At 27.8% G+C, this 17,970-nt stretch overlaps 3 protein-coding genes across 18 annotated transcripts; all 3 read right to left on the reverse strand.

The window, feature by feature from the left end:
• Positions 1–294: 294 nt before the first annotated feature.
• Positions 295–2,593, reverse strand: LOC106763216 (F-box/FBD/LRR-repeat protein At5g22660-like). Its single transcript, XM_014647425.1, has 2 exons — positions 2,174–2,593; positions 295–1,023 (listed from the first exon to the last, which is right to left on the reverse strand). Exons 1-2 carry the CDS (start codon positions 2,591–2,593, stop codon positions 295–297), a joined length of 1,149 nt encoding a protein of 382 aa, XP_014502911.1.
• A 1,887-nt stretch (positions 2,594–4,480) lies between these two features.
• LOC106764427 (putative F-box protein At1g58310) lies at positions 4,481–6,349 on the reverse strand. Of its 16 annotated transcripts, XR_002668107.1 has the most exons (5): positions 6,078–6,349; positions 5,769–5,969; positions 5,534–5,632; positions 4,985–5,104; positions 4,481–4,883 (listed from the first exon to the last, which is right to left on the reverse strand). XR_002668107.1 is itself a non-coding variant. In XM_022781822.1 (4 exons), exons 1-4 carry the CDS (start codon positions 6,261–6,263, stop codon positions 4,725–4,727), a joined length of 564 nt encoding a protein of 187 aa, XP_022637543.1. In that variant the 5' UTR covers positions 6,264–6,333; the 3' UTR covers positions 4,481–4,724. The 16 variants fall into 16 exon arrangements, 8 of the variants coding, with proteins under 8 accessions (XP_022637543.1, XP_022637541.1, XP_022637545.1 ...); XR_002668111.1 differs by lacking the exon at positions 5,769–5,969 and having other exon boundaries at positions 4,985–5,085; XR_002668108.1 differs by lacking the exon at positions 5,534–5,632 and having other exon boundaries at positions 6,078–6,344.
• A 7,280-nt stretch (positions 6,350–13,629) lies between these two features.
• LOC106763217 (F-box protein At1g60400-like) lies at positions 13,630–14,244 on the reverse strand. The gene has a single exon (XM_014647426.1). The coding sequence runs from the start codon at positions 14,242–14,244 to the stop codon at positions 13,630–13,632; it is 615 nt and encodes a 204-aa protein (XP_014502912.1).
• Between the last annotated feature and the right edge of the window lie 3,726 nt (positions 14,245–17,970).

The raw sequence follows: 17,970 nt of genomic DNA on the forward strand, positions 1-17,970 counted from the left end.
AATTTGACAAAAGATAAATACTTACATCAATGATTCTGGAAGACAAAGATATAGATTTTGCCCTTTCAATGATTTCGAATAGCTTTATCAAATTGTGTAAGGAAATAGTATCTTGAGCCAACAAACGTAAATCAATATATATTTTCTCCACAAAGAGAAGATTAATCTCAGTGAAAAAACTATATAAAACATGAGTATCAGTATATTTAAAATATTGAAGCCTTGGTGTTTGAAGCTCAAAGACACAGTCAGCTTCTAATTTCCCAGCCACTCTAAAACGTGATATAGTTAAGTCTACAAGGTGGGGGTAGAGATTTTGAAGGTCTTGATTTCAAGATAGTATACACAGCTATCAAAATTTAAAGATTCCAAATTGACACAACCATTAAAGGGATCAAAAGGGTGTTGGATAAATTCACACTCAAATTGACAATGACAGAGATATAGGCGTTTAAGAGAAGGAAAATCGAAATTCGTGGTCTGACTGAATATTTGACAAAGTTTGAGAGTAGTGAGAGATGAACATACAGAGAGTTTAGGAAGTTTGCTCACAACATACTCAGCAAGAATTGTAAGTACCTCAATGGTAGTGGTGATAGATGGTGTATCAATAACATGCTCAATGATAGAATCTACCACATGATCATCATTATAAACAACAACATGGTGACAATCTAAATAAACATTGAAAACATTGGTGGAAGTATCTCTGCAAGACAAAAAATCATCTACAAAATCCTTAAAAAATATAGCATTTTGGAATGATGAGTCGTCGAAGTTAAAAACGGGGAGGGAAGCCCAAAGATACCTACACCGCTTGTTCAGAACAGATGTTTGAACTGCGGTTTTTGCATCCACAAAAGAAAGAATGTGTAGAATAATTTCCTCAGGTAACTCAGTTAACATGTCTTCTTCCTTCTCCTTATTTTTCTCCTGTTTCTTTGAAGAGTCTCTTTCGTAGATATTGTCTACGTTCATTTGTAGATTTTTTGATCTCTTCATATTCTCGGCCTTCTCAAATACCTATATTTATAGAATTATTTTTCATTTTTTTTTCAAGAATTACTATCATTTGTTTTATTTTAATTTTATCTAAATTCACTTTATTATATTGTATCTTCTAATTATTATTTTTTTTAGCAATGACACATATTAAGAGTTATATAAAAAATAATTATCTTAATTTATTAGGATTCCGATTTTAATTCTTATCCAAAGAATATGGCAACGAAGATGGTGAAATATGAAAAATTATTCTTATAAAGATAAGGAAAAGAGTGTGATAATATAAATTTGCATGCGTTTAGTTTGGGAGTTGTGTATGCACTCTAATTTGTTGTGTCATAAATACTGTCACAAAATACAAGGATTGAGTGTCTAATATTTGCATGCGTTTTGTTTGGCAGTTTCCTATGCAGTCCTTCCATTGCTTATCTCTCAATTATTAAACCTAATTACTGATAAATACTCTCACAATATCCAAACAACTTCGACTTTTTCTATGCACTCCAATTTCTTGTGTGGTAAATACTGTTACTAGAACATAACAAATTGTAATTCAATTCTTGTGATACAACGACAATGTAAAGTAACATAATTTGACAAACGAAAAAAAAATACTTACTTCAATGATTTGGGATGACAAAGATATAGATTTTGCCCTTTGCATGGTTTCAAATAGCTCAATCAAAGTATATAAGGAATCAGTATCTTTAGACAACGAACCTATATCAATATATATTTTCTCCACAAAGAGAAGATTAATCTGAGCGGAAAAACAATATAAATAATAACCAGTATATTTAAAATATTGAAGCCTTGGTGTTTGAAGCTTAAAGACACAATCAGCTTGAAAGTTACCATTCAAAATGAAACCTGATAGATTTAAATCTACAAGGTGGGAGGTAGAGATTTTGAAGGTATTGATTTCAGCAGAGTACATACAACCATGAAAATATAAAGATTCCAAATTGATACAACCCTTAAATGGATCAAAAGGGTTTTCCAATTCACACTCAAATTGACAATCACAGAGGTATAGGTGTTTAAGATATGGAATATCGAAATTTGCGATCTCACTAAATATGTTAGAAAGTTTGAGAGTAGTTAGAGATGTACATACAGAAAGTTTAGGAAGGTGACTCACACAAATATCAGCATCGATTGTAAGTACCTGAATGGTAGTGGTGACGGATGGTGTATCAATAATATGCTCAATGATGGAGTCTACGACGATGTAGTCAACCAAATATTCATCATCAAAGCTATATAGACACTTTAAATTAACATTGAAAATATTGATGGAAGTATCTCTGTAAGCCAAAAAATGTCTTATAAAAGCCTCAAAAAATTCAGGACCATGAAATGAGTCAACAAAGTTAAGAACGGGCAGGGAAGCCCAGAGATACCTATACCGTTTGTTCAGAACAGATGTTTGAACTGCGGTTTTTGCATCAACAAAAGAAAGTATGTGTAGAATAATTTCATCAGGTAACTTAGTTAACCTATCTTCTTCCTTCTCCTTCTTAACTTTCCCCTTATTTTCTTTCTCTTCCTTTGAAGACTCTCTTCTGTAATAATTGTCTCCCTTCATTTCTGAAAACTTTTCTTGACCCTCTTCTCAAATACCTATATTTATAGTATTATGTTTCATTTTTTTTTCAAGAATTACTATTATTTTAAGTTTATTTAAATTTACTTTATTATATTTTATCTTCTAATAATTAAGTGTTATATAAAAAGTAAATATATCTTAATTTAGTAGCATTCCGATGGTAATTCTTATCAAAGCAATACTGTAACGAAGATGGTGAATACGAAAAGTTATTATTATAAATGATTTTAAAATATATAATAAGAAGGTGGAAAAGAGTGTTTGAGAGAAATAAAGATAAGGAAGAGTGTGATAATATAAATTTGCATGCGTTTTGTTTGGGAATAGTGTATGCACTCTAATTTGTTGTGTCATAAATACTATCAGAAAATCCAACGATTGAGTGTCTAATATTTGCATGGGTTTTGTTTAGTGATAGAATAAGTAAATTTCGTATGCTATAATGAACTTATTATACACAGGTACAGTCCTTATGCAATCTAAAGTTAGCTATAGCTTTTATATTACGTGGGTAATTTCTCATAGGTAATTTCCATATTTTTATAAATATATGACAGAAATTCGATTGTGTCATATACTTTATGTGCACTTAAAACCAACTGAAAGTACATTTTGTGAAGAAACAAAAGGATCAAGAGACTTGGTTTTTAAAATTATGTGCAAAAGCAAAATATATTAAAAATTAAAACACTAAAGTTATTAATGATATGTACATACAACATATTAAGTTATATATATATATATATATATATATATATATATATATATATATATATATATATATATATATATATATATTTAACAATTGACTTTCTAAACATTGTTTTTCCTTTTTGACAAATCACAGAGAACACTCATGAATACTAATTATAGTATGTTATATGTGACTTAACACAAATATCTCATACATCTTAATTTGAATATTCAATTTAAAAAATCGATATTAAACAAAGCAAAGGACTAAATATCTATACTTAAAATCATATGTTTCATTTTACCTTTTTCAAAAAAGTAATCTGGGTAAAATTTCATTTCATTTAATTTCTTCTTATCCTGTTTGTTAAGAAAAACATTTCAGTTAGTTTCATCTCTTTTTATTTAAATTTATTCTGTTATATAGCATATATTTTTAATCTATTTTTAGTGTAATATATTATTTATTTGTTCAAACAAGAAATGAAGAAATATTTAATAGTTAAAAAACAAAAAAAGAAGTTAATAGTTAAATTTATAAATTTAGAAAACCATTATAACCATTACATAATTCACAGATCCAAATACATTAGCTCTAATTCAATAAGTTCTCCCCCTACTGTTTTGTAACAGAGTTAAAAACAATGAATTAATCAAAGTATCAATTTCAGAATCAATTTCAAGCAAGTATCAGATTCAAAAACAGGTATCAGAGTAAAGCAACTAAAGTTTGAAGCTAATACAGTTGTGTATGCAATCATTCAAAATACTCAAATTGATTTAACAGTGGAAATTATACAAAAAGTATAAGAATGCATTAACACCTCTATCATTTACACGTTTTAATCGATTGTGCAGCTTTTGCAATGAATTAAATTCTGCATATCAGCTCATGTGCCATTTCACATCAATGTAACCCTCTTATGACTGTATCAGCAGCTCATATTCCATTTCACATCAATGTAAGCATGTTATGTTCTGTAACAATTGTGAAATGATAGAGTCTTCAATTTAGTATGAGTGTGCAAAGACATATGATAGTGAACTTAACAGTTTTGCACTCATACATACAGATACATTAATTTTAAGTTCATCAGTCAGTTGTTTAGCACAGGATGTAATTTAAAATAGATCATTTCATTGATAATTTCATAACAAAAGTACAAGCAAAGATTCAAACATAAATGGCTTAATAGCCAACTTTTACATTTTTTTAATTTTTTCAAAATAGAAAACCATCAAAACAGACATGACAAAGACTTTAAACTCCTATTCTGATTCAGACATTTTCATAGTATCCTCCTCAGTTGACTCATCATCATTAGACTCTTCTTTTGAAGAAGCACTGTTAATATAGTTCTTAATAAGCTCATCCACTTTCTTTTCAATTTTGAACACAGATTTTTCAACCCTCAGTCTATGGAGTGAAAGAAGAGTTGTCTTCACCAAATAAATATTTTTTTACGTCCTGAGGCATGGCAGAGGAGGAAGATGAGTCACATATTAACTCAAAAGTTTGCATTCTAGTGAAAGGAGAACATTTATCCTCTAATTCATCAGGAAACATAGACAAAACCTACAAAATATAAATTATAACATTAGACAACATTGTAATTCAATTCTTGTGCTATAATGATATTGTAAAGTATCATAATTTGACAAAAGAAAAATACTTACATCAATAATTTTGGATGACAAAGATATAGATTTTGCCCTTTGCATGATTTCAAATAGTTCAATCAGAGTATATAAGGAACAGATATCTTTAGGCAACCAACCTACATCAATATATAGTTCCTCCACAAAGAGAAGATTGATCTCAGTGGAAAAACAATATAAATGATAACCATCATATTTAAAATATCGAAGCCTTGGTGTTTGAAGCTCAAAGACACAGTAATCTTCATCAAACCCATCCACAAGAAAACGTGATATATTTAAGTCTAGAAGGTTGGGGGTAGAGATTTTGAAGGTATTGATTTCATTATGGTATGTACATCTATCAATATGTAAAGATTCCAAATTAACACAACCCTTAAATTGATCAAAAGAGTTTTCCCTTCCAACCACAAATCGACAACAGCAGAGGTATAGGTGTTTAAGAGAAGGGATATCGAAATTTTTGGTCAGACTGAGCATGTAAGAAAGTTTGAGAGTGGTGAGAGAGGTACATACAGAGAGTTTAGGAAGGATATTAACATGACAATCAGCAAAGATTGTAAGTACCTGAATGTTAGTGGCGATGGATGGTGTATCAATAACATGGTAAATGATGTAATATACCACAGCATTATCACGTAGGATGGGTAGATGGTCTTTGTGACACTTTAAATTAACATTGAAAACATTAGTGGAATTATATCTGTAAAACAAAAAACTATATACAAAATCCTCGAAAGATATAGCATCTTGGTATAATGCCTCATCGAAGTTAATAACGGGCAGGGCAGCCCAAAGATACCTAAACCGTTTGTTCAGAACTGATGTTTGAACTGCAATTTTCGCATCCAAAAAAGAAAGGATGTGTAGAATAATTTCCTTAGGTAACTTAGTGAACATATCTTCTTCCTTCTCCTTATCTTTCACCTTATTTTCTTTCTCTTCCTTTGAAGACTCTCTTCCGTAGAAATTGTCTCCTTTCATTTCTGTAAAGTTTTCTTCTCTTCATATTTGTTAGAAGTAAACAAAACAGCATCGGTACATTTCAAACATTTAAATACTGTTATTCATTCCGAAAATGCTAACGAGAAAAAGTTTTCCGATTCAGTACCTTTTGAGAGTATATCTGTTTTCCTTGCGCTGTGCTTCGTCGTTCCAGTGAGTGTTGTGAGATTTTCCTATGAGTGTGAGCGGTGGTGAAAAACCCTAGCAGAGTATCTCTCTCTGCCCTTCTCTTTAGAATTCTCGATCTTTCTGCTTTGTCTCTTGTTAAGAAAGATATTCTGCTGTGGTGCATTCTCGGTTTTACCCCTAAATCTAATAATATTCTCCGTCTTCTCAAATACCTATATTTATAGTATTATGTTTCATTTTTTTTTTCAAGAGCTAATATTATTTTAATTTTATTTAAATTTGCTTTATTATATTTTATCCTCTAACATATTTTAATTATATTTTAAATTTCTTTGTTTCTCATGTGCTACAGCCTAATGTACATTTTAAACATATTCTGAAACTTAAAATAGTTTGATATTTTAATAGTTTAACAATTAATATTTTAATAAATACGTTATAAAAGTTTTAACAATTATATATCTAATTGATATTAATAATTGTTTATTATTATCTAAATTTATTAATCTTAATTACTAACATGATTAGTTTAATCAGATGACACCTATTAGTTTCATCTCACAATCGATTCCGTGTGAATTTTAAATATCAACTAGTACATACACAATACATCAATATTTTTAAATAACAACGATATTGAAAATTTAAGTAAAATAAAAATATCCAAAACTATATATTTACATAAGTATATAATTAAAGTTTAGTGATAGAATAAGTAAATTTCGTATTCTATAATCGACTTATTATACACAGGTACAGTCCTTATGCAAGCAAAAGTTGGCTATATAGCTTTTATATTATGTGGGTAATTTCTCATAAGTAATTTCCATATTTTCATAAATATATGACAGGAATTCAATTTTGTCGTATACTTTATGTGCACTTAAAACCAATTGAAAGTACATTAGAAACAAAAGGATCAAGAGACTTGGTTTTTTAAATTATGTGCAAAAAAACATATATTAAAAATTAAAACACTAAAGGTATTAATGATAGGGTTAAATATGTTTTTCTTCGTTAAGTATCATACAATTTTGGTTTTAGTTCATACTCGAAACTTTGTTTGTTTTTAATTCTCATAGTTTTAGTCCATATTCGAAACTTTGATTGTTTTAAATTCTCATAGTTTTGAAACGAATACTATTAGTCCTTGAAATTGGACGGCGTTAACTTTTGTTTGATATGACAAATGGCGAGACCACGTCTTTTGCCAGCACCACGTTGATTATTTCATCTTTAAGTTTAACCTAACTTCATTATCTACGGCGATCCAGAAGCCTCCCATATCTCCTCCTTCGCCCTCCAAGCCTCCATCACCGTGGCTAGGAAGATCATTCACAGTGTTGGAGGGCGAGGGAGCAGAGATGGAAGGCTTCTGAGTCGTCGTAGATGACAAAGTTAGTTTAAACTTGAAAAATGAATTAATTAATGTGGCATGACAACTGGCATAAGACGTGATCTCGCCGTTTGCCATATCAAATAAAAGCTAACGTCGTCTAATTTTAAGGACTAATAGTAATAGTTTCAAAACTATGATGACTAAAAGCAATTGAAATTTTGAGTAGGAGCTAAAAACAAAATCATGTAATATTTAAGGGACGAAAAATATATTTAACTCTTTACTTAACTAATTTTTATTCAAGTCCAGTTTAATTTATTAGAAAATATATTAGTTTAATTAGAGCTATCAGTACAATCGAGTTTCTTTGAATTAATTTTCAACTCAATTCGAAACAATTATTTTTTAGTTCAATATAACTTTTAACTATTCAATATAGTGAAGTCAATTTTGATCACATATAATATTAATAATCAAATAGATGTTCGAGTATGAAGATTTTGTCCAATGAAATAACCTTTAATGATTAACGTAACATTTTCCTTATTTTTTAGACAATAACAAAATTTGAATATATTAGTTCTGTTTACATTTTTAAAATTATCTAATTATATTGTTATATTTTAATTTAATTGTTTTGAGAAGAAACAGAAAAGGACAAGTTATGCCTAAAAAACGAAACTATGACTTGAATAAGACATAAACTCCAATTATTTAAGTAATTTTTTATATATTAATATGACTGAAAATTTAATTTATGGAGTTATTTTAAGATTTGAGTTCTTCAATTCATTTGGATTATTTTTAATGTAAGAAATTATAATAAGAAAACTCACAAAAGTTTTAGATATTTTTCTTACGAGAGAACATTTAACTATAGTAAAATAAAAAAGATTATTTAAGATAGAAATTGAAAACATAGAATATATCCCTTACATCAAGATTACAAAATAAGGAATAATCACCGGGACTACTATTCTATTCATAAAGAAAAACATGTATTCTTTCTAAAACATAGAGAAATAGAACATCTAATTTCTTTTATCTTCTCCGCAAAAAGACATCTTCAAATGATATTTGGTTTTGCTCCTGTAACAAAAAAAACACCATAATATTCAGAAAAAGAAATATGTGTCTTTAATATTTTAAAAAAAAAACTATAAGTATTTCTTACCTTCACATCCATGTAAATCAAATCAACAAGATGCACCAAATAAATACTTTTTTACATCCTGAGGGACGGCTTTGGATGAAGATGCATCAGATATTGACTCAAAAAATTTCCTTCTAGTAAGGAGAACATTTATCCTCTAATTCATTAGAGAACATAGATAAAACCTACGTAAAAAAATGAATTATCACATCAGACAACATTGTAATTCTATTAATGTGCTAAAATGATATTGTAAAAGTATCATAACTTGACAAAAGAAAAATACTCACTTCAATGATTTCGGATGACAAAGATATAGATTTTGCCTTTTGCATGATTTCAAATAGCTCCTGCATTGACTATGAGAATTGCAGTCATTGCAGCTGATCCTCCTCACCCCAAACCTCGACTATGAGAAAGAATTTCCTGGTCTGTTGTTACATAAGCATTAGAAATGGATAATATGAATGTATCATTCCAGAAGTCTTCTTGGATAAAGAATCATAAATTCACAATCATAAGTATATTTAAGATAGTAAGAAAAAGTATAATAAGCCAAATTTTCCAATATTCGATTTTTCAAATTTATCTAACGAGGACAGCGATCTTACCAACCTCTTCAAGACTTTAAAACTAAAATGACATGGTTGATAGCATTATATTGATTGTCAAAGAGTATAGGAACTTGAGAAAAAGAAAATCAGTATATTATAAGCAATATAAAATAGAAATTTTTTTAGAAAAATTATTAAATTTTCACCATTCCCGTATAAGAAACAATAGTTTTAAGTTTTATTTATTGTTTTCAATCATTTTTCTGTTTAAATATATTACATAAGTGATGTAAAACTTTATATTATGTATTAGACTGACACATCAAATTGATTTAACATTGATTAATAAAAAGGTAATTTATAAATATTTTCTTTCTTCAATTTATCTTAGTTGTCTTTTTAGAATAAAATTATAAAAAGTTAGCTAATTTGGGACTATTGATCCATAACTACAAACAATTGCAGACATTTATTGATAAATAATTATGTATCGGGATGATTTTCAATTATATTAAATAATTATTTATTAAAAATACTACAGAGCATCATTTTAAAATTCAGGACTCAGATATTGAAAATCAAATTATTTATCTAGCCAAATAATCGATCCTCTATATGGATACACATTTAGAACATGTTCATTAAATTCAAATGATTTATATCCTTATATTTTCTATTAACTAAGTCTTATATTTTCTATTAACTAAGACTAAAAAATGTGTAGCTACACATTTTGAATAACATATTAGTATCTAGCAAGGATGACGAAGGTTGAGACAATTTAATTTATTTTATCAATTCCAAGATTTAAAATTAAGATTTTATGATTTGGACCCAGATCGGGATGATAACCATGCATACATCATAAATGGCATTCATCAATGTCCAACCAGGTATTGCAGAAAGCTTTTTTCATTTTTCATATTACATTCAAAGCCCATGTCAGTACAAACACAAACCATATACCATTATCTTATTGCTCCCGTTTGGGTCACAAGCTAGCATTACCTAGCTCAGCAAATTAGTATAGTTTGTAAGAGTTTACAAACAGTGATTTTTATTATAATCCCTCCAATGTGTTATTAATACATCTTCTAATTTTTATCTTGATTAATTGCACGAGTCTACCAAATTTTCTAATATAGAAGTTTGTATAATTAATTGAACCAGCAATACGATTTCAAAATATAGATTTTATTTCTTTTCATGAATATGCATTTCAGTACGAATCTAAAAAGAATATGCCATAAAATGACATCACAACAAGAAAAAATAGTTCTCACATGGCACCCAAAAGAGCTCAAAAGAATATGCTACTGCAGTATTTGATAACAACAACCTTATTCCATAAGAGCAACTTAACTAGTGCATGGTGATAGAACATACTTACATGAGAGTGTCATGATAACTTTCAGAAGTTTTATTACTGAGTTCTTATAGAATGGACATAAGTTTTATTTAGATATGTGCCTGAATTAGAAACACAGGAGTGTCGGAGACAACATAGTTATGAGGTTAGGAGGAAGTAGGTTGTGAGGATAGACGTATGTATTCCTTCCAAAACCACGTTTCAAATTATTCCTGTTCTTTGTGTGTTATGTTCATCTTTTCTGTTTTCTCTTAACCATCAGATAAAGGTGAAATAGATGCAGGAACATGAGCAGCAACTACAATAACAAAAGGCTAATTTTATTTAAATTCACTTTATTATATTTTATTTTCTAATTATTAGTTTTTCAGCAATGATATTAAGTGTTATATAAAAAGTAATTATCTTAATTTATTGGGTTTCCGATGTTAATTCTTATATCCAAACAATAACGAAGATGGTGAATATGAAAAGTTATTATTATAAATAATTCCAATATATATATATATATATATATATATATATATATATATATATATATATATATATATAATAAGAAGGTGAAAAAGAGTGTGTGAGAGAAATAAAGATAAGGAAGAGTGTGATAATATAAAATTGTAATTTATTATATACATGTACAAGTACAGTCCTTATGCAAACTAAAATTATCTATAGCTTTTAATTTTATTGGATAATTTATTATAGATAATTTTTAAGTTTTGTTATGTCACACAATAATTAAATTCTGTATCCTTTCTTTGGTGCACAAAAAGTTAATGTTTAAAGTATAAAAAAAATAAAAGGTTCCCTTTTACCGGCCTGTTTAGGACGTGATTATTATAGTCTAATTTAGTTGATTTTTAATCGGGAATGATTCAACCAAATTTTAGTTAAAACATAATTAAAATTTTTTAATTATACCGATTTTAGATTGAGATTAATTTGATCGAATTTTGATTGTATCTATTGATAAACCAACTTTTATGACGTACAAAAATAAGTTATGACGTACATAGTTTTGTATGTTACAATAGAAATATGTTTTAAAGGTTTAAAGGACACATGTGACTGTGACCGTTCGTGTAGGTCTTGTGCTAAAAATCTTTCTCTTTTTTTATATAAAAATATCAAAAATATAATTTTTATACTAGTGGTTATCTTTTTTACATTTAACTTATAAATATATAAATTGTTATTTTGTTATAAAATAATATTTTATTAAAAAGTATTATAAAAAATCATATTTTTGATATTTTTTATATAAAAATGGAAAGGTTTTTAACACAAGACTTATGCGAATGGTCGCACGTGTGCTTTAAACCTTTAAAACGTATTTTTATTGGAAAGTATATGTACATCATAATTTGTTTTTGTACGTCATAAAATATGATTTTTGTACTAGTGTCATCTCCGTTTATTAAAGTAAAATTTTATATATTAATTTGAATAACAATCTAATTTATGGAGTTATTTTTAGATTGAAGTTCATAAATTCATTTGGAATATTTTTTTTAGTGTAAAAGTTTATAATAATAAAAAAAAAAATAATAAAAGAACATAGAAGTATAGGTAAGATAAAAAAGATTTATCATTTAAGATAAAAATTGAAGACGTAGGATATATCCCTTACATCAAGACTACAAAATAAGGAATACTCACCAGAACTACTATTCTATTCATAAAGAAAAACACAAATTCATTAGTAAACACAGAGAAATGCAATATGTAATTCCCTTAACTTCTCCACAAAAAGACATCTTCATCAATAAAGTATCTTCATCATATATATCGTATATTTTCAAAGTAAAATAAAGATTATAGATAATCTAACATTATATATTTACATAAGTATATAACTAAACTTTAGTGATAGAATAATTTAATTTTTTGTATACTATAATAAAATTATTATACGGATACAGTTCAAATAAAATGTCATATCATATAAAAAATATTTATGAGTTTATATATAGATAAAATAAATATTTTAAAAAGTTTTTTAAAATAGTATCACAAACAAAATTGGTAGAATTTAAGCCAAAGTTGCAATTTTTATTATTTACAGGTTTCAGTTCTAACCCATTTTGACTTTTAAATTTTGTTGTTATTGAAAATATCTATATTCTTCAAACAAAACAAATATATCTTACCTACTAATATATCTTTTTTTATCAATGTTTTTGTATAATAGTTAAAAGTTTTTTAATAATATTTAAATACATTTTGGTTTAGCTTATTAAAATAAAAAATAGTTTAATTCAGTGTATCTCAACTGATTTTCACTTTCAATCACAACATCTATATTTTTTTTTTTCAATGCAACTTTTAAATATTTAATAATTGAATTAATTTTGATCACTTATAATATTAATAATCAAATAGAAGCATGGATAGGAAGATCTGTCTCATTAGATAATGTTAATTGATTAATGTAAAATAACAATAGTTACCCGGGCTACTATTCTATTTATAAAGAAAAACACAAATTCACCATAAAACATAAAGAAATACAACATCTAATTCCGTTTAACTTATCCTCAAAAAAGACATCTTCAACGATATTGATTTCACCAATTAGATCCTGTAACAAAAATAAAAACAATAATATTAAAAAACAAATAATCCGTGTTCTTGTATTTAAAAAGAAAACACTTTTATTATAACTTACATCCATATAATTAAAAGGATATTGTAAAAGGAGAACATTTATCCTTTAATTCTTTAGAGAACATAGAAAAAACCTACGTAAAAAAAAATTAATTACATCAGACAACATTGAAATTCAATTACTGTGCTATAAGGATATTGTAAAAGTATCATAACTTGACAAAAGAAAAATACTCACTTCAATGATTTCGGATCACAAAGATATAGATTTTGCCCTTTGCATGATTTCAAAAAGCTCGATCAAAGTATATAAGGAACCAGTATATTTATCCAAGAAACTTAGGTCAATATATATTTTCTCCACAAAAAGAAGATTAATCTCAGTGGAAAATCTAAATAAATAACGAGAATCAGTATATCTAAAACATTGAAGCTTTGGTGTTTGAAGCTCAAAGTTATAATCATTGATAAACATATCATCCAGTCTAAAATGCGATATATTTAAGTCTAGAAGATGAGAGGCAGAGATTCCAAATTGACACAACCCTTAACTGGATCAAAAGTATTTACCAGTCCACAACAAAATTGACAAGAGCGGATGTATAGGTGTTTAAGAGAAGGAATATCGAAATTTGTGGTCTGAGTGAATATGTAAGAAAGTTTGAGAGTAGTGAGAGATGTGCATAAAGAAAGTGTAGGAAGGTTGGTAATCCTACTCATAGCACGGATTGAAAGGACCTCGATGGTAGTGGTGATGGATGGTGTATCAGTAACATGCTCAATGATAATATCAACGAAATAATCATTATAAAGGCCAAAGCGACAATCAAAATTAACATTGAAAACATTGGTGGAAGTATCTCTGCAAGACAAAAATTTGTCTACAAAATCCTCAAAAAATATAACATTTTTGAATGATGCATCATCGAAGTTAATAACGGGTAGGAAAGCCCAGAGACACCTACACCGTTTGTTCAAAACTGATGTTTGAACTGCGGTTTTTGCATCCACAAAAGAAAGGATGCGTAGAATAATTTCCTCAGGTAACTCAGGTAACATGTCTTCTTCCTTCTCCTTATTTTTTTCCTCTTTCTTTGGAGAGTCTCTTCTGTCTCCTTTCATTTCTGTAAATTTTTCTTCTTTACATATTCTCGGCCTTCTCCAATACCTATATTTATAGTATTATTTTTCATTTTTTTTCAAGAATTACTGTCATTTGATTTATTTTAATTTTATTTAAATTCACTTTATTATATTTTATCTAATTATCTTAATTTATTAGGATTCCGATATCCAAACAATATTGTAACGAAGATGGTGAATATGAAAAGTTATTATTATGAATAATTTCAAAATATATAATAAGAAGATGAAAAAGAGTGTCAGAGTAATAAAGATTAGGAAGAGTGTGATAATATAAATTTGCATGCGTTTTGTTTGGGAGTTGTGTATGCAGTGTAATTTGTTGTGTGTTAAATACTGTCATAAAATACAACGATTGAGTGTCTAATATTTGCATGCGTTTTGTTTTGCAGTTTCCTATGCAGTCCTTCCATTGCTCATTTCTCAATCATTAAACCTAATTACTAATAAATACTCTCACAATATCCAAACATCTTCTACTTTTTCTATGCACTCCAATTTCTTTTTGTGGTAAATACTGTGTCACTAGAAGATAACAAATTTGTCCATTATGTTTCTCTTCTTACATTCTTTTTATATTTAATTACGTTTGGTTGTATTTTAAATATGAGTTGATATATTATATCAACTCATTTAAAATTCAAAATATTCCGTCAAATTCTTTAATTTATTGACATTGTTTATCTATTTACCTACAAATTTTTTATACTCACTTATAATTTATTTTCTTATCTTGTTTTCATACTAATTAATTTATTTGATACTTAATTTAAATGTTATCTTGTATAAATATTAACCTAAAGTACAAGTGTTGAATTAACAATTATTTATCATTTCATATCGTTGCATAAAAATATAAATTATCGATGAACTTTTATTGATAATGTAAGATGAATCAATAAATATTAATTATGAATGAATATTTTTGTTTCATTTATCGATATATTTTTTTAGGTTTAATGTCTCGGTAGGTCCTTATTTTTGTTCTGAATCTCAATTAGGTCCCTTTTTTTTCAACTTCTCAATTAGGTTCTTATTTTTGTAAAATTGAATCAATTGAAGGTCTACCGTCAAATTAAACAAACGGCCGTTTAAATTTACTGACGTGACATTAAAAACGAATTTTATTATAAAAATTTGAATTACACAAGTGTGAATTCAAATTTAAGAAAGGGCAAAGTGGGCAAAATCTAAAATTTAAGTGCAGCCCCTAACTTCAATCTTCCATGTCCATTTCATTCAACTGATAACTTCAATCTTCCATGTTCATTTCATTCAACTCAAAATTATATTCTGTTCATCAGCATCCTTCCCAAATTCCATCAACGTTTCCCTATCCTTATCATACAACGGGCACTCATTCTCCAAAGCTGGACTACCAACTTATCAAACTCCAGTGCTAGTCTATGATTCTCCTCCACGAATTTCTTCAAAGCTTGCACTCGCTTCAAACTGCTCTAAAAAACCCAGAATTCCCATCATCAAATTTTCAAAAAAAAAAAGAAAATGAAAGATAAAGATTCAAAATACCAGGCTTGCATAAAACAAAATCAAATGCAACCAAAACAAAAAGTAAAAAGTCTTCCAATTCCAACATTAATAAACAACCAATACATGATTGGATTAATGTGAGTATTTCAACAATTTACTGAAGCTTCACAATTGAAATTTCCCAAATGCAGATTAAAAAACGATGATAAAAGCAAACAAAGAGGAACGGACCTCACCTCGTCCACGTTAAAGTCCCGATCAACTAATCGGTGTCCCGAGTTCCCCAATTCAGAAACCCTAACGATCCTTCGAGTTTCTTCCGACACTTTCGCGACGGCGGAGTCCAAATCCTTGCGGAGGAGCGTCCCTCCCATGATGAATCCCTTAATTTGCACTTCGATTGTCTCCGCCTCCAATCCAATCGACACACTCACCTAACAACAAAATTACAGATCATCCCTCCTTCTCATTTTTTCCCAACAGACAATTTTAATCCTCTCCGATTTGGCACGGCCGTTGTCATCAACGAGGCAGGCCGTCACCGCCACTGTCAGAAATCCTCTTGTTCAAAGGCAAAGAGCATCTTGGGCTACGACGGAGAAGAACAAAATGGAAAGGTGAGACCTTGAAGGAGATGTGAATGTTATTGATGGTGGCCAAGTCGTTGAAGGAGATGACGTTGAATGGAGGATGCAGATGATGTTGGCTGACTTCATTACTGAGAAGAGGTTTTAGGGTTTTGAAAGAAAAGGGGTTAATGGAAGAAGAAAAGAGGTTTGTCTTTTTTGCCCCTCTGAACACATTTGATTTAACTTTGCTTAATTATTTTTTAATATAAAATTAATTCAAATTTATTTTTAATGCCACGTAAGATAAATTTAAACAACTATTTGTTTAATTTAACGACAAGTCTCTAATTGTTTCAATTTTACAAAAATAAAAACCCAATTGAGAAGTTAAAAAAGAAAAGGACCTAATTGAGATTCAGGGCAAAAATAAGGACTTACGGAACTATTAAACCATTTTTTTATTGGTAAGTTGCAATTACCCATGGAAAGTAGTTGTTTAATTTATTAATGAATATATTCTTCGGTAAAGTTGGAGCATATTGTTGATATTGTTCTGTATATGGAAGTTGGTATCTTGTTATTTTTCTTTCTTTGAAAAATCAATTAAGCTTATTTGTGCTTAACATTATACTTTATACTCTTTAGCATGTTTTTTATTTTTTATTTTTTTTCATTTTTAGCCATTCAATCACGAGTTTAGACCTAATTATTTTTTTCCTTCTAGGTCCATACACTAATAGTTAACTAACTATAATTAACTCACAAGTGGGAATTAACCATGATTAGCTATCTAATCACAGTTAACTAACTAATCATGTTTAACTAATTACGATTAACTAATTACGGTTAATTAATTACGGTTAACTAATTATAATTAACTAATCATAATTAACTTTTCATAGTTAACTAATCATAATTAGTTAATTTATGGTGTTTTAAAATCTGAACAACAATTCATTTTTAAGACAAACTAAATTTTAATTTAATATATTTTTTACACAAATATTTAATTTACACAAATATATTTTTATTTATTAATTGTTCAGTTTGCATTTAGCTCAAATTAAAATATTAAAAAAATATGTTTTAATATCAAATAAAGACTAAAGGAATAAAAAATTTTGAAACATAATCACTATATAAGTAAATAGAATTTTATAATTATGACCTACAACTTTTATTTAATTTATTTATTTGAAATAAGATGTGTTTGATAATATTTGCATTTGGATTAAGTGATTACTCATATACTTAGTTTGACATAATCTAAAATTAATATTGATTACATATTTTTATCTTACCATTGACTGTTCATTTTTAATTTATTTTTCTTATGCTGAATGTTAATACCATTTAACTTTAAGTGATCCTTATTTTGAACGTGTGATTAAACTAATATATGTGATTAAATTACTTTTAATAGTAAAAAATGTATTAAAACATATATAATATTAAAATAATTAGGTCAGGGGTTTTGAGACTACACCTAAATAGACAGTCAAAGAGGCCAAAATACACATTCGAACAACCAATTATTCATTTTATTTATTTTAATTTTTTCTTCTTTTTGTTGTTGAGTTTAATGTTTTTCTCATCTAAAATAGGTTATTTTCTCTATTTATTGTTTTCTTTTAACCTTTCTCTC

This window comes from Vigna radiata, chromosome 6 (assembly GCF_000741045.1).
Source record: "Vigna radiata var. radiata cultivar VC1973A chromosome 6, Vradiata_ver6, whole genome shotgun sequence".
NCBI lineage: Eukaryota > Viridiplantae > Streptophyta > Magnoliopsida > Fabales > Fabaceae > Vigna > Vigna radiata.